Source organism: Dermacentor albipictus, chromosome 1, assembly GCF_038994185.2.
Source record: "Dermacentor albipictus isolate Rhodes 1998 colony chromosome 1, USDA_Dalb.pri_finalv2, whole genome shotgun sequence".
NCBI classification, from domain to species: domain Eukaryota; kingdom Metazoa; phylum Arthropoda; class Arachnida; order Ixodida; family Ixodidae; genus Dermacentor; species Dermacentor albipictus.
Genome location: NC_091821.1, coordinates 425,220,411 through 425,238,161, shown reverse-complemented (window position 1 = coordinate 425,238,161; position 17,751 = coordinate 425,220,411). Strand labels below are relative to the sequence as shown.

Below are 17,751 nucleotides of genomic sequence, written 5' to 3'. Positions count from 1 at the left end.
AGAAAATCACCGAATCAGCTCAGAACTGCGCCGAGAGACTACAAGAAAGAAAAGCGTCCCCGCGGCTAGTAATTGAATCAAAAGCTTAGCATGTCAATCAATCACACGTTGACTGCTCAGTCGCTGGATTTCATGAGTTCTAACCTGCGTATTCATAACTGCGCCTCAACTTGAAGCCTACGCTTGACTTGATCTTATATGACGCTTGTCGTGAACGTGCCCAAAACGCTAATTGCATTTCCTTCAGCGCGTTCACGTCGGGCGTTATTTTGACCATTTTCACTGAGCCAAGCATGTGCTTCAAGTTAAGGCGCATTTCTGCAAACTCATAACCACACTTTCTTCTTTTCTTTTTTGCAGGATGTTCACCCTCGTCTTCAGCTCCAGATACGGCAATTGTTTCTGCTTTCACTGCAACAGCAACAACGAACCAGTATTTCGCTACCGAAGACTTGGAAGGCCAGAACAAGGTGACAGAGAGAGCGAAAGAAAGATTTTAATAAGAACTGAAGACGTTATAGCCTATAGCGAAATGTCTAATATGTCACTGCATGCATTAAGACGAAAGACACGTTACTGCATCATCGTGTGCCTGCGGTTTGTCTCGTGTTCACACGATCGTTATTTAAACCAGCTGACTTGCATAACTTACTGGCTTGCTTGAGCTTCAGAAGCATGGTTTGCCAGATGAGTTGACATTCCACTCTCGAAGCGAGCAGTGCAAAAATAAGACTTGATACACAAGTAAGGAAAGTGACAGCGCTGTGTTCGTCTTCCTTACCTTTCTGTCAAGTTTTGTTGCTTGTGCTCCTCGCCTCAAGACTGGATTGAGTTTGACCAGCTTTTCTAGTGGCTCACAGTAGCCGTATTATTTTCCCTCCAGCACTTGCTTTTTGTGGAACAAAGTGTACAGGTTGTGGCGTCCATGTTGCAGGTCTTGAGCTACTGATTGCAGTAGAGCAGCACGAATACCTCCCCATCACGCCTGAAGCCGGCTACATGGTGATGATAAACAAGCAGGGACACGATCCCGAAGAAGCCACCGATGGCATTTTTGTATCTCCCGGACAGACCACCTACGTTGGTGTCACCGTGGTAAGCTGCGCAATTTTCCAATCAAGAGACATCTGGCGCCCAGCTAGTGCATAGCGTCCCATTCACACACAGAATGACAGGAAGCAGACATCACGATGTACCTTGCTTGAAAAATCTTAGCTTTCGCAACGAATACTGCTGATTGTTGTTTGCTGACGTGACTCAACAGGTAGACGACGGCACCAAGAGATGGCGCCGCGTACTTCTTCGGACTTGAGAAACGCAGAAATATATGACAAGGAAGACGGCGCATCCCACAGGCGAAAGAAAACACATCATGAAATTATATAAACGCGACACGTGCTCAGTGCGCAAAGTGTCAACACAATAAAAGATGCACAGCTTAGGCTATCACGAATACTGTACATAATTGAAACACATAATGTCAGTAGAAAAAAAATTGACACACATTGCTTTGCGAAAGCAAAAATTAAACACAACTTACTATGGCAGTATAAACGATGCGAGCCTGGGATAACAGACGATTGAAACGCCCTCCAGCTATATCCTGCATACATCAAGAATAAATCAACTCCTGCTGCCCCACTAGAGATGATGTATAATAGTGACGCAACTCACGTTCGGAACAGCAGTGCTTTAACCACATAGACCTTAATGATATTATCTCAGACCATATTGGGTGTAAAGTATTTTCGTAAACATCAGCGAGACTATACTGATCGCGAACAGTCCAAGATTCCATTTCGCTCCGCGTTTCGTCAAACAGCCACCTTTTTTTAAGTTTGTATACACCCAGAAAATTGCTCAAACTGCACTGTTCCGAACAGGGCAGGGAAGAACCACGATTTGATATGAACGTGCGTGGGTCTGGTCGAGCGCTTCACATTTCCTCTTCCTTGTTTCAACATAAATGCGAAAAACCCTCCATGTTCGAGAAAAAAGTACGAGCCCAATGCAACTATGTGCCACACGGCATGTGCATGGCAAGATATGCGGTAAGACCAGGCGGAACAGAATTGACGTGTCTGTTACGGTTACGTAAATGGAAGGTCAAGAAGATACATAAGAAAAGGATGAAGTGAAACATTTTTCAAAAATGAAGAGCGCTACCAGTGCGCGTAGCCTTTCGTACGTGTATCGAAGTGTGAAAAAAAGCAGCACAGCTCTTTTCGAATTAATTGTGTGAATTTAGTGTTTAAAGCTACACATAATTAATTATGACGGGCGCTGTAGCTGTAGTCTCTAGAGCTTTCTTCTTTATTTAGCCCCTGTCGTTTTTAATGTTTACTCAAAGCTGGGTGCACGAGCGTTCTTGTAGTCTAGATGGCCCCAACAGCCTTAAATTAAACCCGTGACCTCGTCCTCAACAGTGGAATGCCATAAACAACGCGGCCGCTACCGCAGAGAGCATTTTTTCACTTGGGCTGATAGCAGTCTAGTCGTCATCGGGAATGACCATTCACACAGCGTGTACAAAAGCCTTATTACGGCCCACAATAAATACAAAAATATCACAGTTTAGTCATAAGGGCGGAGCAATGAAGTCGGTAGCGACATATTAGAATATTATACGAAGTGTAAGACTCGTAGCTGTGTGGTGATAGTGCGAATTGAAGTAAACGTACATAGACCGAGTTAAAACGAGCTGTTGTGATATGGTTGCTCTATTTGGATCCTGCCATCGGGCAAATTTATTTATGTTTGTTAATTAAAGCCAAAGTCTTCCTTAGCGACTTTAACACCACTTTGCCGTATCGGGTATGTTTCAAGCCTATTTCCTAATCCGATCCGAACCCGGGGGCATTCCACCGCCACGCGTCCAAAATTACATCAATTCTCAGGTTCGAGCTCCGTTTGTTTCGTACTTTTAATATTTCACTCTGAGAACATTTAAGACAGAAGGCAAGCACTGTCGGTGTTTTGACATTTGCTTGTGGGGAATAGCTTCTGAGGAATAACTTTGTCAGGATTGTGAGACCTGGTATGAGCAACTTTAGGGATAGGACGGTGTGGCAATATAACCATCATGTACCACATGTCATAGAACATGACATTGCGTTTAGAATACATATACCTAAATATATGCGAAACCTCACGGTGACGGCGACGAAGCAAAAAATTACAGCTGTAATTTGACGCAATACAAAAAGAACAGCTGTTTAGAAATGTTACCCGCTGCCGCCATTTCACTTCGACTATGCACGGACGGGCGTGTGCATACAAGCACAGTTCTCCCCCTCCTTGGCCAACTTGCACCATTCGCTGTTTTCAGCGCGTCTATCAGATTTCCAAGCTATAGCACTCAAACCTGCAGCTTCATGTAAACAAAATAAGAACAAGCTGATCCCACTTTCTAGCTTTCTCTTTAATTTTTTTCTGTCTTGGGAGAAAGCAAACTCCAGTAAAACTGTGTCCGTTCATCGTTGAAACATTCTCTTTGTCACTTTCACTTCCAGAATAGCATCTATCGCCTTAAAGCTCCTTACCCATCTAACTGTGTGACCACTTGGCCTCCGAACAGCCTGCAACCTAACGCGTCACTGGGAAAAGTCTACAGTAGGGCGGTACGTTCTCACTGACGCATCTTGCACGTTTGCCTTTCAAAGCACGGCATGTCGCGGCATGAAAGTGCCCTTTAGTAACCGCGTGCTTCTGACACATTGCCTGAATTGGTTAGCCTCAAGTTGTTATCCTGAAGAAGTGCTCACTCAAATGAGGCGCTGACAAAGCCGTCTGTCCGCAGTTAAAAACGTTGCGCAAATTGTTTTCAATATTGTTTCCGCGAATGCTACAAATGTATAAAAAGAAAGCGCTAAATTATGGGCCCGTTAGCTTGCTTTCAGTAATTTATAGAATATATATCGAGACAATTTTCAATAGAATCAGGGCAACAATTCAATTAACCAAGAGAATAGACCGGCTCCTGGAAAAGGTATTCGGGTATAATGAATCACATCCATACGACCAATCAGGTCTAACTATGTGGCTTTCATGGATTACAAAAAAAAAACATTTCATTCAGTAGAGATACCAGAAGTCGTGAAAGTATTGCGCAGTCAAGGAGTACAGAAAGCATATGTTAATATCTTGGGAAGTAGAAATAAGAACTCCACAGCTACCTTAATTATCCATAAAAAAGCGGGAAAATACCTATAAAGAAAGAGGTCAGGCAAGGAAACGCAATCTCCACAATGTTACTTACTGCGTGCTTAAAAGAGAGGATCAACGGCGAATATCTCAGCCGCCCACGCTTTTCAGGTAACATTGGCCTGTTCAGCAGCAATTGGAATGAATTGCAACGAAATTGCCTCGATAGGTATTTTATACAGTACTGGTGTGCAATACTGTTTATTTAGAAGAAAACTCACAGAAGGATAAAATTGGGTTGGAGCGCATATATCCGGCATTACCAGATCAAGGCCGACAGCTTGCCACTGTCCTTGAAGAAATAAAAATGTACAATCATTGCATTCTGCCGATACTTATATATGTGGCAGGAACTTGGAGGTTAACAAAGAATCTTGAGAAGTTAAAGACCGCCAAACGAGCGATGAAACGGAAATGCTAGGCGTGGCCTTAAGAGACAGTAAGAGAGCGGTATGGATTAGAAGGCAAACACGGGCAGTCAATATTCTAGTTGACATTAAGAGGAAAACTGGGGCTGGACAAGCCATGTAACGCGTAAGGTTCATAACCGGTGGACCATCTGAATTACAGAGTGGGTGCCAAGAAAAGGGAAGCGCAGTCGAGGACGGCAGAAACGAGGTGGGGTGATGATATTAGGAAATTCGGAACCGCAACTTAGAAGCAGCTAGTTCAAAACAGGAGCAAGTGTAGATCACTCGGAGAGGCCTTTGCCCTGCAGTGGGCATAAAAGTGTGATGACGAGGATAATGAAGATGATGGCGTGCGACTGACGGCATGCAACTGATGGCGCGCAACTTATTATATCTTCGCCCTGCAGTGGACATAAATATGTGATGGTGATAATAATGATGACGGTGATTAAAGGTGGCCTCTCTTTCTTGAGATGAAAAAGCAAAGAAAGGCACGGACGTTAACCAGACGCACACCCGACTTGATGCCCTGCACTGGGGGCATTGGATAAAGATGCGAATAGAGAGAAAGAACGGAAGAGAGAAAGCACCACTTGTGCCCATACTTGAAAGTGCGCATCAAGCCTTTAGGCGGTCGCCGAGACCTGTAGACTTGATGTACTGCAGCGAAGCCCTCGTTCTTTCTCCGTAAGCGGCGCTTACGGCCCCGGTCCAAGTATCTTCGCTTCTGAAAACGGCCTCGAGTCACACCGCTGTTATCCTTTCCGGAGAGGACGGGCTAAACCTCGTAACAGGAACAGAAAACACAGGACGCGTTCAGCAAGTTCTTCGGCTTCACAGGAGTCGTACTTAGGTGTATCACCCATTCCGATGCGGAGCAAGCGAGCTCCTGTGCATGCCACCTCGATCCAGAGGCGGCACGACAATTTTGCATCGGAGTGGGACATTCATGATGGCAGTAGCAACTTTAAAAGAGTATCTAGTTAGTATAGGCGAAACTAGTAGACGACCAATACGCGTGAATGACAGAGGACAGACCGAGCCAGGAAATAAAGTTTCTTTGCAGCGTCTAGTCTCGATAGGGGGGTCGGAATCGCTCGGGTTATTTCATGGGCGGACTGGGGATCCTCTTCGGTGAAGTCATTCCCAGTAATACCGGTGTATCCTGGCAGCCACTGAAATATTATGTCATGTGTTCTTTCCTCTCGAGAGCTTGATAGCCACAATGACAGTAATAAACTGCCAATTCTGACGGCTGCCCTTGAGTCACAAAATATAAGACACTTACAAAGTCGCTCTAGCAGGACGCATTGTATAGCACCACGCAGAGCAGCAAGCTCTGACGCCGTAGATGTTAATTATATACAAAAGAAATTTCGTTGTGATTAGCGTTGCCGGAATCACGACACCTGCTGAGCTGGTGGACGTGACCGACGTAAGAGTACAGACCTCCAATATGTCTCATTCAATATAAGTAGCATCGATTGTTTTGATAGCATTCTATGGTGATCAGAATTCTTACTTATCCTTGGAATAGTAAGGCGCAGCTGTGACTGTAGGAGACACCAGAAGAAAGAGCAAGGTCGCACTACTGGTCTATATCCCGATGATGATGATGACAAAATGTATTTATTAAGGGATGGCGCGGAGGCCTATGCCAGTCTTGAGTCAAGCCGCATTTTCTGAAGCGATCACTTTTTTTTTGAAGTTAGCACACTAGCTACAGAGATAAAAAGATAATACATGGCTTAAGAGGGTTAACATAATCAGATTTACTCGATATGCCCGTTTAAATACGCCAATCATACCTTGACCCAATCACGTGGCACTCCTGAGCAAAGACTCTCCTTCATACGTTCCAATGTTCAGTTCCAAAATATTTACTAGCTGAAGATGGCCGTTCATAAAGGAGTCACGTGATTTTTTTCTCTGAACCACGTTATATCACTTTGTTTTCTTTTTTTCTCGGACCAGATCAACGTTCAGTTACACGGAGTTTCACGGCTTGCACACCACCGTCGCAAAGCACAAGTTTGATGGAGTCGATGACTGACGTTTTCCTCCACTCATATTGAGAGAAAGAGGGAGAGATAAATAAAAACCAAGGGGGGTAGGCAAGGTGGTTAACCAAGCTAAAACTGGTTTCCCTACAGAAGGTGATGGGGGAGCGGCCGGCAACGTAATCGTGAATTTTATGCCCTATTATTAACCCTTTACTGCACAATTTTTTGTTTCCTCAAAATATTATTCATGGCATTGTAGGGAAGCATAATAGTACCTGTACTCCCGTGGAAACTTACTTTAGCGAATGTCTGTGGTTTCAATTTGCAGAAAAAGGGTATGTTGCATATTTGCAACAATGTGCAAATAAAGAAGAAGTTGAAAGTAAAAGATAGATTTAGTGCGATTCATACTCAGATGCTTATTTGCACAAGACAATCATTGGTGCACCTATGATTTATTGTGGAACAAAAAGAAGCACTTGTACATGTTTGTGCAGCACAGGTGGTTCCCACACTTCGTGCAGTACGTCATGCAGATTCCCGTCCAGCCAGGAAACAATGCAGTGTTTTCGGGTTATTGACAAAATATAGAACATCGAAGCACAGACGTAAAGCTGTGCCCGTGATGGCGTGACACGGCAACGTGCGGAGGCACAGCGTACTTTTGAAAAGAAAAAAGGAAATCTGACCAGAGAACATCTTGTCCACATATTGAATCGAAACGGACTTACACTCGTGGCTGTCGTAGCTAATCGAATAGTCACTGCGTTCACTATCAGAAGGAATGTCTAGGCCATACCAGCGTTTCGAAGCCATTTCATTATTCCGAAGAAAACAAACCATGTACACGTTGTTGCATTTGTGCAACATAGCAACGTTCTGTCACCAGGAACAAACTATTCCGAAATTACAATATGTTTTTGAACCTACAGAGTCAGAAGGATGTGGAGCATAGCGTAACAATTTTTTTTGCGCTTTGCCTTATGGAGAAATACATTTACAATTTGTGAAACTTACCTATATCACTGCTCCTGGGCGCGCGCAGCCTCCGCCACGTTTGTTTTGGTAGAAGATGCAAAGAATTAGCACAGATTGCAGCACAAGGCGCCGCGTTTTACAGACCAATGTTGCGGATATGCAACAACATGTACAGGAAGCTCGAAACTGACTTTGCTTCGGTTTTTAACGCCGTTCATCAGAATGTTGCGTAAATGCAACAAGTTGCAGTAAAGGGTTAAGGGCCAGACACTCTGGTGCGTGAATTGTACGAGCTTTCTCGTGCCACAGTTAAAGTCAGATGGAAAAATTACTGCGTTTTGATTTTAGCCTTTTCCTCATCCTTGGCGAAATATCTGCAATTCTGACCCGAAGCATTCGCAGAAGCTAATCCACGGCACCCGACGTACGGCGGCAATGACAAAAATGTGGACTTTCTTAAAAGCTTTCGCACTGGCGCAGCGTCTGAGGAATGGCGGCGCAACATCAGGGCATGACGTACTCATTGACGTATCAGCAAAAAGCGCACGCTCACTACTGGGAGTTGTGGCTGTGGTGTGACGCGGCATTAGAAGCTGCAAATCAAAACTTGCGAGACAAGCATCTCTCGACAACGGCTTAAAAAAAAGGAATCGGTTGTCGGAAGTATTCGCATCGCAGAATCGCAGCATGTGAAACAGGCATTCGCGCATATACGCCGCGCCCTCCACAGCGTTCAATCGATGATCCCCACGAAACGCGCGTTCGCAGCTCTGCCTCAAGCTATGCCAGCAAGGAGCCGTGCTGAAGAACTGCAGCTGCGAGTCGAGCTTCATGCCCGCTCCGTCCTACACCCATTACAACGTCTGCGACGTTCTCAACAACAACGGTGGGTATACTTTCGACTCAACTTCGCGCTGACAAAAAATACATTATAGAATGCTAGTAGAGGCTGTACCTCCCGCCCCCCCTCCTCCTCAAAAAAATAAAATCTTGCTGTGCCTGCTCTCAGTGCCACGGCGCTCCCTTTGGGCCTAACTACACGTACGAGCGCGAAAGCTCGTGCCCAAGCACCTCGCGAGTAATGGCGGTTTGAACCTGTACAAGACGCGCGCCAGTGCGCGCCCAGTTGACTTACTGCTTTCGCCTTGGTGGACATCGTTTCGTATTTATGTGAAGGAGCCAGATCACCCATACTTGTCAGGAGAATATATCAGAGACCGGCAATCGCGGGGACCAGTAGGCAGCTCGGAGCACAATCACGCGACCGCACAATATTAGAAGAATACGGATAACAGATTATAGCACATATGGTTGTCTGACCCCGTCCATCGTTCGGAGAGCCTCGTCGCGCACAGTTTATACGAAGCACCACAAAATGCGGGACCTTGTATCTCACGAACGCCGTCCCGACCCCCAAGGTTTGTCACACGGCTGCGCCATAGCAAAAGCGGAAGTGAGGACGAGAATAACGAGGAAAATGAGAGAGTAAGAAATTCAGACAAGCCTTGTTCGTTAGTGCATTCATACATGTCGCCTTTTTGAGGGGCATTTACCGCTACATTCTTAACCGGTCCCAGGTGATAGTCGTGGTGCACGACTCGAGGACACGTATCCAGATGGGATCAAAGATATGTCGCAATCAACTCGCTTCGTTGTTGTAGTTGGAAACATTATTCATGTTGAATATTTAGGCGTGGTATCATTCGCATGTCGACTTATCGCGCGAGCCTGCACCATACGGCCGCGGCGTATAAGGCCAAGCTTTGAAAGAAGTTGAAGACCAGTGTCTCGCGCAATGCTCTTAAATATGCGAATTAAAGGCATCATGTGACAAATATACCTGCCTCATCAAATCAGCATGCAAATGGTGCCTAGATACCCTGCGGTTTCACACGAGGAGTGAACATGTTTGCACGATAGCTATATCGATAGTTTTAACGCCCATATCCCCAGAAAAGGCGTTCACTATTCTTAAAAAATGTGCTACGTTTATTTTACAGAGACCCTGTACTGCGTCGACCGTGTGAGACGCCATTATGAACTGGGGCAACTAGAATGCAACTGCCCGCAAGCTTGCGTGTGAGTTTTTTTTAATTATTATTAGCTCTTGATTCGGAAACGCTCACATCGTCTTCTTTTTTGTTTTCCTTTTACAGTCTCTCCTCGTCTTTGTTTCCTCTTCACCTGAGATTATCGAACTTCCCAATTCCCCATTTCTCACTATTGCTCAACAAATATAGCTAAGGAATGCTCACGGCTGCCCGTGATTTACGCTTCTTTTTTTTCTTTTTTTTTACAGCGATACCTGTATATGACTATCCTTCCGTATTCTTTTCGACGCCCAGCAACAGAAAAGAACTTATCGATTTCTAACAAATCCATACGGGTGCAGTGCGGCGACGCAGAGGTCAAAATGCGGAACAGATTAGAACGCTCGCCGTGAACAATAGCGTGACGTCAATGTTATCGCAGCATATAAGCGTGAGAGGGATCGGCGCTAAAACAGCTGCGTTATCGATGGGGCGGACACGTATATTTCGTACACCCATAAGAACAAAACATGTGTACGAGGAGCGCCGGAGGGAACAGCGACGAGAATGTTGACGGCGCCGGCGCGAAACGACCACCAACGAAGAACGTTCACGCGATGCTGAACGAAAACGATAATCGCAAGCCCGGGCACCTCCGGACGAACAACGACGCCAGACTCGAAACGCAAAAAATGACAACCATTCCACACTGTGAACATGGAATGGCAGCGAAAGCACTTTGCTCTTCGTTTTGAGAGCTTTTACTGTCGTGAGCTTTCGCTGCCATTCCATCTTCACAGAGTGGAATGGTCGTCATTTTTTTTTTTTTTGAACGTACTGAAGCAGTACCCTATCTACGTTCAGATGAAAAATTGCTGCTGGTAATATCATCGAGATCTCGATCGCCTCTTAACAAACACCAGGCATAGCACTTTTCACTTTCTTTTCGTTGCTGTTGCCGGTTTTCTAACCTCTTTTTTTTTTGTACTTCCTCAGAATCACGACAGAGAGAAGTTCTGCCCGCTGTCCATTATTAGCAAAACGTCATGTCCGGACAAAGGTGCATGCAATTAGCTAGTAAACCGGTGCGTCACATGTTCTGCTGCGACGCTAATTACGCTAATTTGAAGATACCGATGCGTGTTGTACAAATCAAAGTCGCAACACAACATAGACCAATTTACTTCCAGACTTGCACGCAACGAATTACACATAGCTTGTAATCAATCACATTTTTTATAATTTTGTATTTCAGTGATAACTCTTTTTTACTCGGTAACGGTCACTGTAACTCAACACGTATTTCTTTTTTTTTCGGTAATCAGTTGCATGTAACCAGTCATACTTTACTGACGAAGCTATTTATAGGAAGCGACGCAGGCTTGAGCACCTTAAGTTTGGCGGGAACGATAACAGAGCACCCGCACGTGGTCGCGCCAAGCAACAGCCTGGCTGGCGGACGCGCATGTTCAGACAGGCAAATCCAGCGCTCGGTATTTTTTTTTTCTCTCACGCGGTCTGCATTGTCGGCATTGCATTCTGCACCTCGTGATGTTTTCGCATGTTTCTTTTTGGCACGAGTGCCACCCCGTCATGACGCTCACGTTCGGCGAGTTTTCCGTTGCCATTGGAGAGTTTCCCGCCTCGTTTCACTAATTTCGCCATCCGATGTTCGTACTCGGCCACACCGCCCTTCCCTTCATAGCGCACATGGAGCGAATTTTCAGTATCGCTGCTCACGTTATCAAAAATGCAAGTAAAGAATCACCGCCCAAGCACTCCGTACAGACGGTTAAACAGCGAAGCTGAAACGTTTGGCCCCGGTTTTCATCACGGGGTTAATCCCGACGGTTCATCAAACGACGGCTTGGTAGCTGCCGGATCATCGGTACGCAGTTGCTGCTTGCGCACGGCTGCACGAGCCTGTTCTTGTGCCTGTGCACCGGCACGGCGTAGACGACCTCGTTCCCGGTTCTGCTCCCGGCGTTACTGATCGAAAGCTGCCTGCTCCTCTGGAGTACGTGTGACGCGTTGCCTACCCATTTCAGAGCCGGAGAAGAACTGCTGCGCGCACGCTCGGCTGCGACGGAGAGCAACGGCGTCACTACTGGCGCAGCCAATCCCGCGCCTATCTTTCTGTTTTCGCGAATGTGCAAGGGGTTGCGCCGGAGGAGTTTTCGGCATACAGGCGACAGACGGACGGACGAATCGGCTAGCCATGTACAGCTTCGCTGTAAAACCAAGAAAAGCTGGCCAACAAAAATTTTGAAAAAGTAATCGCTAACGAAGACAAACAACGTGAAAAGAACTGCAGCCGACACGAGCCGGGCTAGCTACTCCTACTTATTGTATTCGTGCAATGCTCATAATAGTTAGTAGGAAAGTAATCGATGACTTTTTAGTAATCGCTTAATTACTTTGGTGGGCCAGTAATTGCACACTGTTATCAATTACGTTTTTGAAATCAGTAACTGTAATTGTAATGGGTTACAGTTTTTACGTAATGTGTGCGAGTCTGAACGCCACTAGTCAACAAAACGTTCAATAAAGGCACTTAACGTCCAGCTACTTTGGCTGTCACGTCAACATCGCGAGAAAGAGCGTACCACGAATATTAGAGATTATGGGGTTTTACGTGCCAAAACCACTTTCTGATTATGAGGCACGCCGTAGTGGAGGACTCCGGAAATTTCGACCACCTGGGGTTCTTTAACGTGCACCTAAATCTAAGTACACGGGTGTTTTCGCATTTCGCCCCCATCGAAATGCGGCCGCCGTGGCCGGGATTCGATCCCGCAATCTCGTGCTCAGCAGCCTAACACCATAGCCACTGAGCAACCGCGGCGGGTACCACGAATATGCGAAAGCTAAGACGAAACCAAGATTTGGGAAAATTAGTATCTTCAGAAGACGCTGTCCAATCTGCTCACTTCTACAAATCACGAGACAAGTCAGGTGGTGTAGGGTGATAAGGCAACGTTGAAATGGGTAAGCTAGGTCTGAGAAGCAGCGGGCAAATAAATTTGACGTCACAGCCGTGAGGGTGGAGAGGTGACTACTTGAAATTCCATTGCAACTCGTACTGTTGAATATAAACCGCCTTTTAATGTGTTTTTTTTTTCTTTTTCAGAGAAACGTTGTTTTTGAAATCAGCCTCCATTGCAGCGTGGGCCAAAGACGTGGTAAGTTCACGTTTCGAGTGAAAAAATCGTAAACAGCATTCGCGAAATAGACGTGTTGGTAATACGTCTGTTATTTCCCTTTTAGTTGTAACCTATAGTAACACTGTTTAACCAATCACCTGTTTTTAATTTTGGTTCCATAGGAAAAAGGAACTCAACCGCGGATGCCAGCAAAACAATATTAGCTATGATACAATCGGTACAAAAGTGCCAGAGAAAACTCAGACCGTAATCATGAAATGATAGGCATAGCGTGTAAATTCCCGAGGTTATCACACACCAAAAAAGAATAAGAGACAAAAAGCATTAGTACTATTGAAATAATGTCATTTTTGTCAACTTCTTCCTTTTCTTCCTTCTTTATTTCTGTCTTTCTTTCTTTCTTTCTTTGATTCTTTGTTAGTTATTGCTTACTATGTAAATGTGATCGACATTTCAGCGTTTGTTCTTTAACTAGAACTATTCTTCACAGGGTGGGAGCACCAATGCCTACAAACAACGGTCAAGAAGAAGTTCGTAAGTATTGTTCAGCGGCACGCTTTCTTGGATCCACTTGCGTGTCCGCCTACTGGCGTTTGCTCTCTGCTTTAATCCTGCTCAAGCAACAGCACGTGTCAAGCGATCGTTGTTCTATGCTTTACAATGAAAACGGCCCACTGATGAGGGCTCGCTTCCATAATAGCATGTTCCTATGGGTGGGCAGCGCAACCCAGACGAAAGACAAGAGGAACTACACGATACGAGCTCAGTATACGAGCGATACTGCGCTCGAGTTGTGTACTTCCTCTCGTCCTTTGTCCGGGTTGCGCTGCCCACCCATAGGAACATGTTCAATTACCAACTCGCCCAGCTTGCCGTGTTAATCCATAAGGGCACCTTTACGAGAAAAAAAACGCATAACTTGTAATCTATGTAAAGCGAAGCTTTATTAGATTATGGGGTTTTACGTGCCAAAACCACTTTCTGATTATGAGGCACGCCGTAGTGGAGGACTCCGGAAATTTCGACCACCTGGGGATCTTTAACGTGCACCTAAATCTAAGTACATGGGTGTTTTCGCATTTCGCCCCCATCTAAATGCGGCCGCCATGGCCGGGATTCGATCCCGCGACCTCGTGCTCAGCAGCCCAACACCATAGCCACTGAGCAACCACAGCGGGTCGAAGCTTTATTGAAGCGGTTAATTAAACGCTTTACAACTAACGACGATAAGCAATATTTTGTTTACTTTCATACTGTGCAAGGTGTAATCTCATGGAACGTTTATTTTTATCCACCACGAAAGGCCACAACTTTATTGTCATGCAATTTTTAATGCGAAAGCATTACATCGCTCATTGTGCGACTCCGCTGTCATCAGAAGCCTTGGCAGAAATGCCGCGGCAGAAAAACGGCAAACAAATTAAGCTATCTTCATCTAAAAACAAAAGTGGCCACGGTGAGCATTCGATCCTTTGCCCCACCGCCACCGCTCCGTAGCCGAGCGCGCCAACCACTGCGCCATATATATATATATATATATATATATATATATATATATATATATATATATATATATATATATATATATATATATATATATATATATATATATATATATATATATATATATATATTACGTGGTATTTGTTGCATCATGTATATGCAACAAGTGTATATACTCTAGAAACGTGCAAGCACTTGCTAACACATCTCGTATTCGCGGTATAGGAAGGACCTAAAAATCCCGTTCAGCACATCATGCATGACACATAAACTACAGCCAACCTCATTAATTAAAAAATCTATGGGCACTTTGCCGAGCTAAACTGCGATAGGCGAAAGCCTATCTATGACTGCCTCTGCTGCTGTTGTCTGAACTGTTCTGCGAACGGACGCCGCCGCGGCCGCGAGCATGGGATGCAATCACTGCCATAATATGGCTGCAAAGTTTGTCGCTGATGTGCGCCTCCCCTCTACACCCGCGCATGTCCGCGCTCTCCCACGCGCCCACTCGCACAGCGCTACTGGCAGGGCGCCTCCTATCCTGGCTCCCTCGCCGGTGATCACCGCTTTCCTGCGTCCACCACGGGCTGCGCCCGGACACTCATGAGCCACTAAAGGCTTACGCCTTAAAGGGTGGCAATGACAAGCAACTTATCAAGAGGTGGTACCACTCCCGTTGAAAACATGTAAAGCCGTACATGTCTTTCAAATGCTCAATCATCTGAACATACTGAAATTGTATTACACTATATATATACGTCACTATCGCAACAGGCGACAGTGACAGTAATACCTTTGAGGCTGTGCACGTGATTGGGTTTTGCCTGGCGGGCGATACACTAGGTGGCGCACGTAGTAGTGGCACCTATATAATCTGGCACCAATGTCGGCGCTATGGAGTATTCATCGTCCGAAGTTGAATCGCTCGCGGCTACATCATCAGGCGAGACAGCAAAGCGTGGCCGGAGACGCCAGTTCACTGCCGACGAAGTGCGAGACGATCGCAACGCAGCGAAACGTGCGAAGCGAGCAGCTGCAGCTCTGCTTCAATCAGGAAGCACATTCAAGGCCAACGTTCATTGGCGCGATGCGTACCGATCTAAACTCAAAACTCGCCTCTCTAATAGATGCAGTCACCACTTCGCGTGGCCCCGGAATCGACTTGGCGTTCGAGAACATGCCACGCACAGTGCACGACGTAAGGCACGCATCGACATGCTGCCCTGATCACAAGGCCATGCTATACAGTCGATCAACTTGGACCCACAGGCACCTTGGCAGCAACCCATGGACGGCGACGACAAATGAGATGCAACGCCCATCAGGTGCCCGTCGGACGATGACTACGACATTGCCCCAGAGTATGAGCTGGAGTTCGCCTAAGAACCCGATGAAGGAATGCAGTGTCAACGCTATGATGCCGCTCGGCAAAGTACTGTCATCGCTCGGAAAAGTGGCGTCATCGTGCTGAAAAGTAGCGTCATCAATAAAGAACAATCAACGTAATGTGCCTTAAACACTGCTTAACGAGAACTCCGCAAATAAAACTCATCTGGGAGATCGCAATATGGCCGGTTTGTCGTCTTGCGTTGTTGCGACCTCGTGAGCGGCAGCATTACACTCGGAAACATAACGCAGCAGCACTAAACTCAGCGATTTCGCTGCAACACTAAACTCAGCGACATAACTCAGCGACACACTCAGCCGCAAGCAATGGTCCCGCATTTACACATAATAAAAATTGCTTGATGTCCCCATAGTTCCTTTTTTTATGTTTATATAGTACATCGTCCACAAGCTTTGCCGAAACGCAAACTCCAATACAGGACGATGCACAGTGCAAGATGTATATGCAGCGACACCACAAGAATGAAGGCGATGTATGATGCTTGTTGAGGGAAGGATGACTGCTGTAGGCACAAAAAAGTACGACACGTATCAGGCAACATTTAGGGATTCTGTGCATCTTGCGTCACAGTGTGTCACAGAAAGTCACAGTGTAACACAAAGACGGGTACACCCCAGTGGCACATACCGAATGGTGAAATCAAGACAAATAAAGCAAATCAAAGAATATGTCAAATATAAATTGTCGTTCTATTAACAGATTGGCTTGCTTTAGAGATGCCTCTGAACCGACATGTTATGTTCAGATTTTATGTAAGAAGTTATCTTTTTGTCCGCAGATCAGAGGTGCGCATACTTGGTCAGTCCCATACAAGGGTTATATCAGCCCTTATTACTTTCATTCGATGCACATATAACGCTTGTATATTGTCACGTCATAGTGACGTTGAAGAATAAAACGATAGCACAAGTGCGAGTCACGAAAAAAAATCACGCAGAGGCTCCACTGGAATTGTCCAAGTATGCGTAAGCATTGTGCCATTTGCTCATCTCCACGCAGCCCAGTATCCTTATCAATCTTATCAAACTTGATCCGACCGATATCAAATCAAATATGTTCATTTTGCACGAAGAACACAAAATTTCCCTGCGGGAGACAAAGACTAAAGGCGAGAAAGCCTGACGAGGTCTTGGTCCCCTGGTCAACAAAACAGTCTACAGCAGTTGACATGACTCAATATACACTTCATTAAGTTCAAACCCTTATCAACTGTAACCGGTCCCTGTCGACCTTATTGGACTTGATCCTACCCTTATCAGCCCTTACCGGTCTTCAACCTTACTAGAATTGCTCCTACCATTATAAGCCCTTATCAGTCGTTATCAACCTTATCACAATCAATCCAATTGTTATCAATTCTTATCTGTATCAACCTTATCGGTCATGAGCCAACTCTTGTCAGCTATTATCGTCCTTATAAACCTTATCAGACTCGGTTCGACCATTATCAACCCCTATCAGTCCTTATCAACTTTATCAGAAGTGATCCGGTCATTATAAGCCCTTATCGCTCTTTAGCACCTCATTCACCCGCGTGTAACCATCATCAACCATGACGAGACCCATAGAATCCCTCATCACTCCTTACCATCCAGATCAACTCACTGACTGCTTATCTGTCATTGTTGAGCGACGCAAAGCGCATGGCCCTCAGATATCGGCAGCAATTCGGTCGGTGAAGGAATGCTCCGAAGGAAGGCGCACCCGCGACAACCGAAATGCATCAGGGATGTGGCACGTTTGGCATTCAATTTTCGCGAAGTTGGAATTTTCTTGATGTCTACAGTGCTACAAGTTGGCTCTACATATGTAGTCCTATAGATGGCTTTTATTCCATCATCACTAAATCTTTCAACAAAGCCTTCATAGAAACCGCTCTCCTTTGTCATTTGTTTTGCACCGCAGGTATAGCACATTCATATGGTTCAGGTATATTCACTTTCTGCAAGCGTAGGTGTTTAGCCCACATAATTCGGCTGCAAAGATGTTTCAAATACAAAGTGAATAATAGAGGGGAGAAGGGACAACCTTGCCTTTCCGATGCTCTGAGGC

General features: G+C 45.5%; 1 protein-coding gene and 1 long non-coding RNA gene across 2 annotated transcripts in view; one reads left to right on the top strand and one right to left on the bottom strand.

Moving 5' to 3' along the window:
- Nucleotides 1-17,751, bottom strand: part of LOC135896535 (uncharacterized) — a 79,182-nt gene that overhangs the window by 31,664 nt on the left and 29,767 nt on the right. The gene's annotated exons all lie outside the window — the stretch shown is intronic.
- Nucleotides 1-17,751, top strand: part of LOC135897586 (acid-sensing ion channel 1-like) — a 40,047-nt gene that overhangs the window by 5,281 nt on the left and 17,015 nt on the right. Inside the window, exons 3-9 of the mRNA XM_070532699.1 lie at nucleotides 361-470; nucleotides 935-1,095; nucleotides 3,513-3,620; nucleotides 8,363-8,480; nucleotides 9,595-9,673; nucleotides 12,755-12,806; nucleotides 13,279-13,322. Coding sequence (XP_070388800.1) covers nucleotides 361-470; nucleotides 935-1,095; nucleotides 3,513-3,620; nucleotides 8,363-8,480; nucleotides 9,595-9,673; nucleotides 12,755-12,806; nucleotides 13,279-13,322 — 672 coding nt within the window. The remainder of the gene's footprint in view (nucleotides 1-360; nucleotides 471-934; nucleotides 1,096-3,512; nucleotides 3,621-8,362; nucleotides 8,481-9,594; nucleotides 9,674-12,754; nucleotides 12,807-13,278; nucleotides 13,323-17,751) is intronic.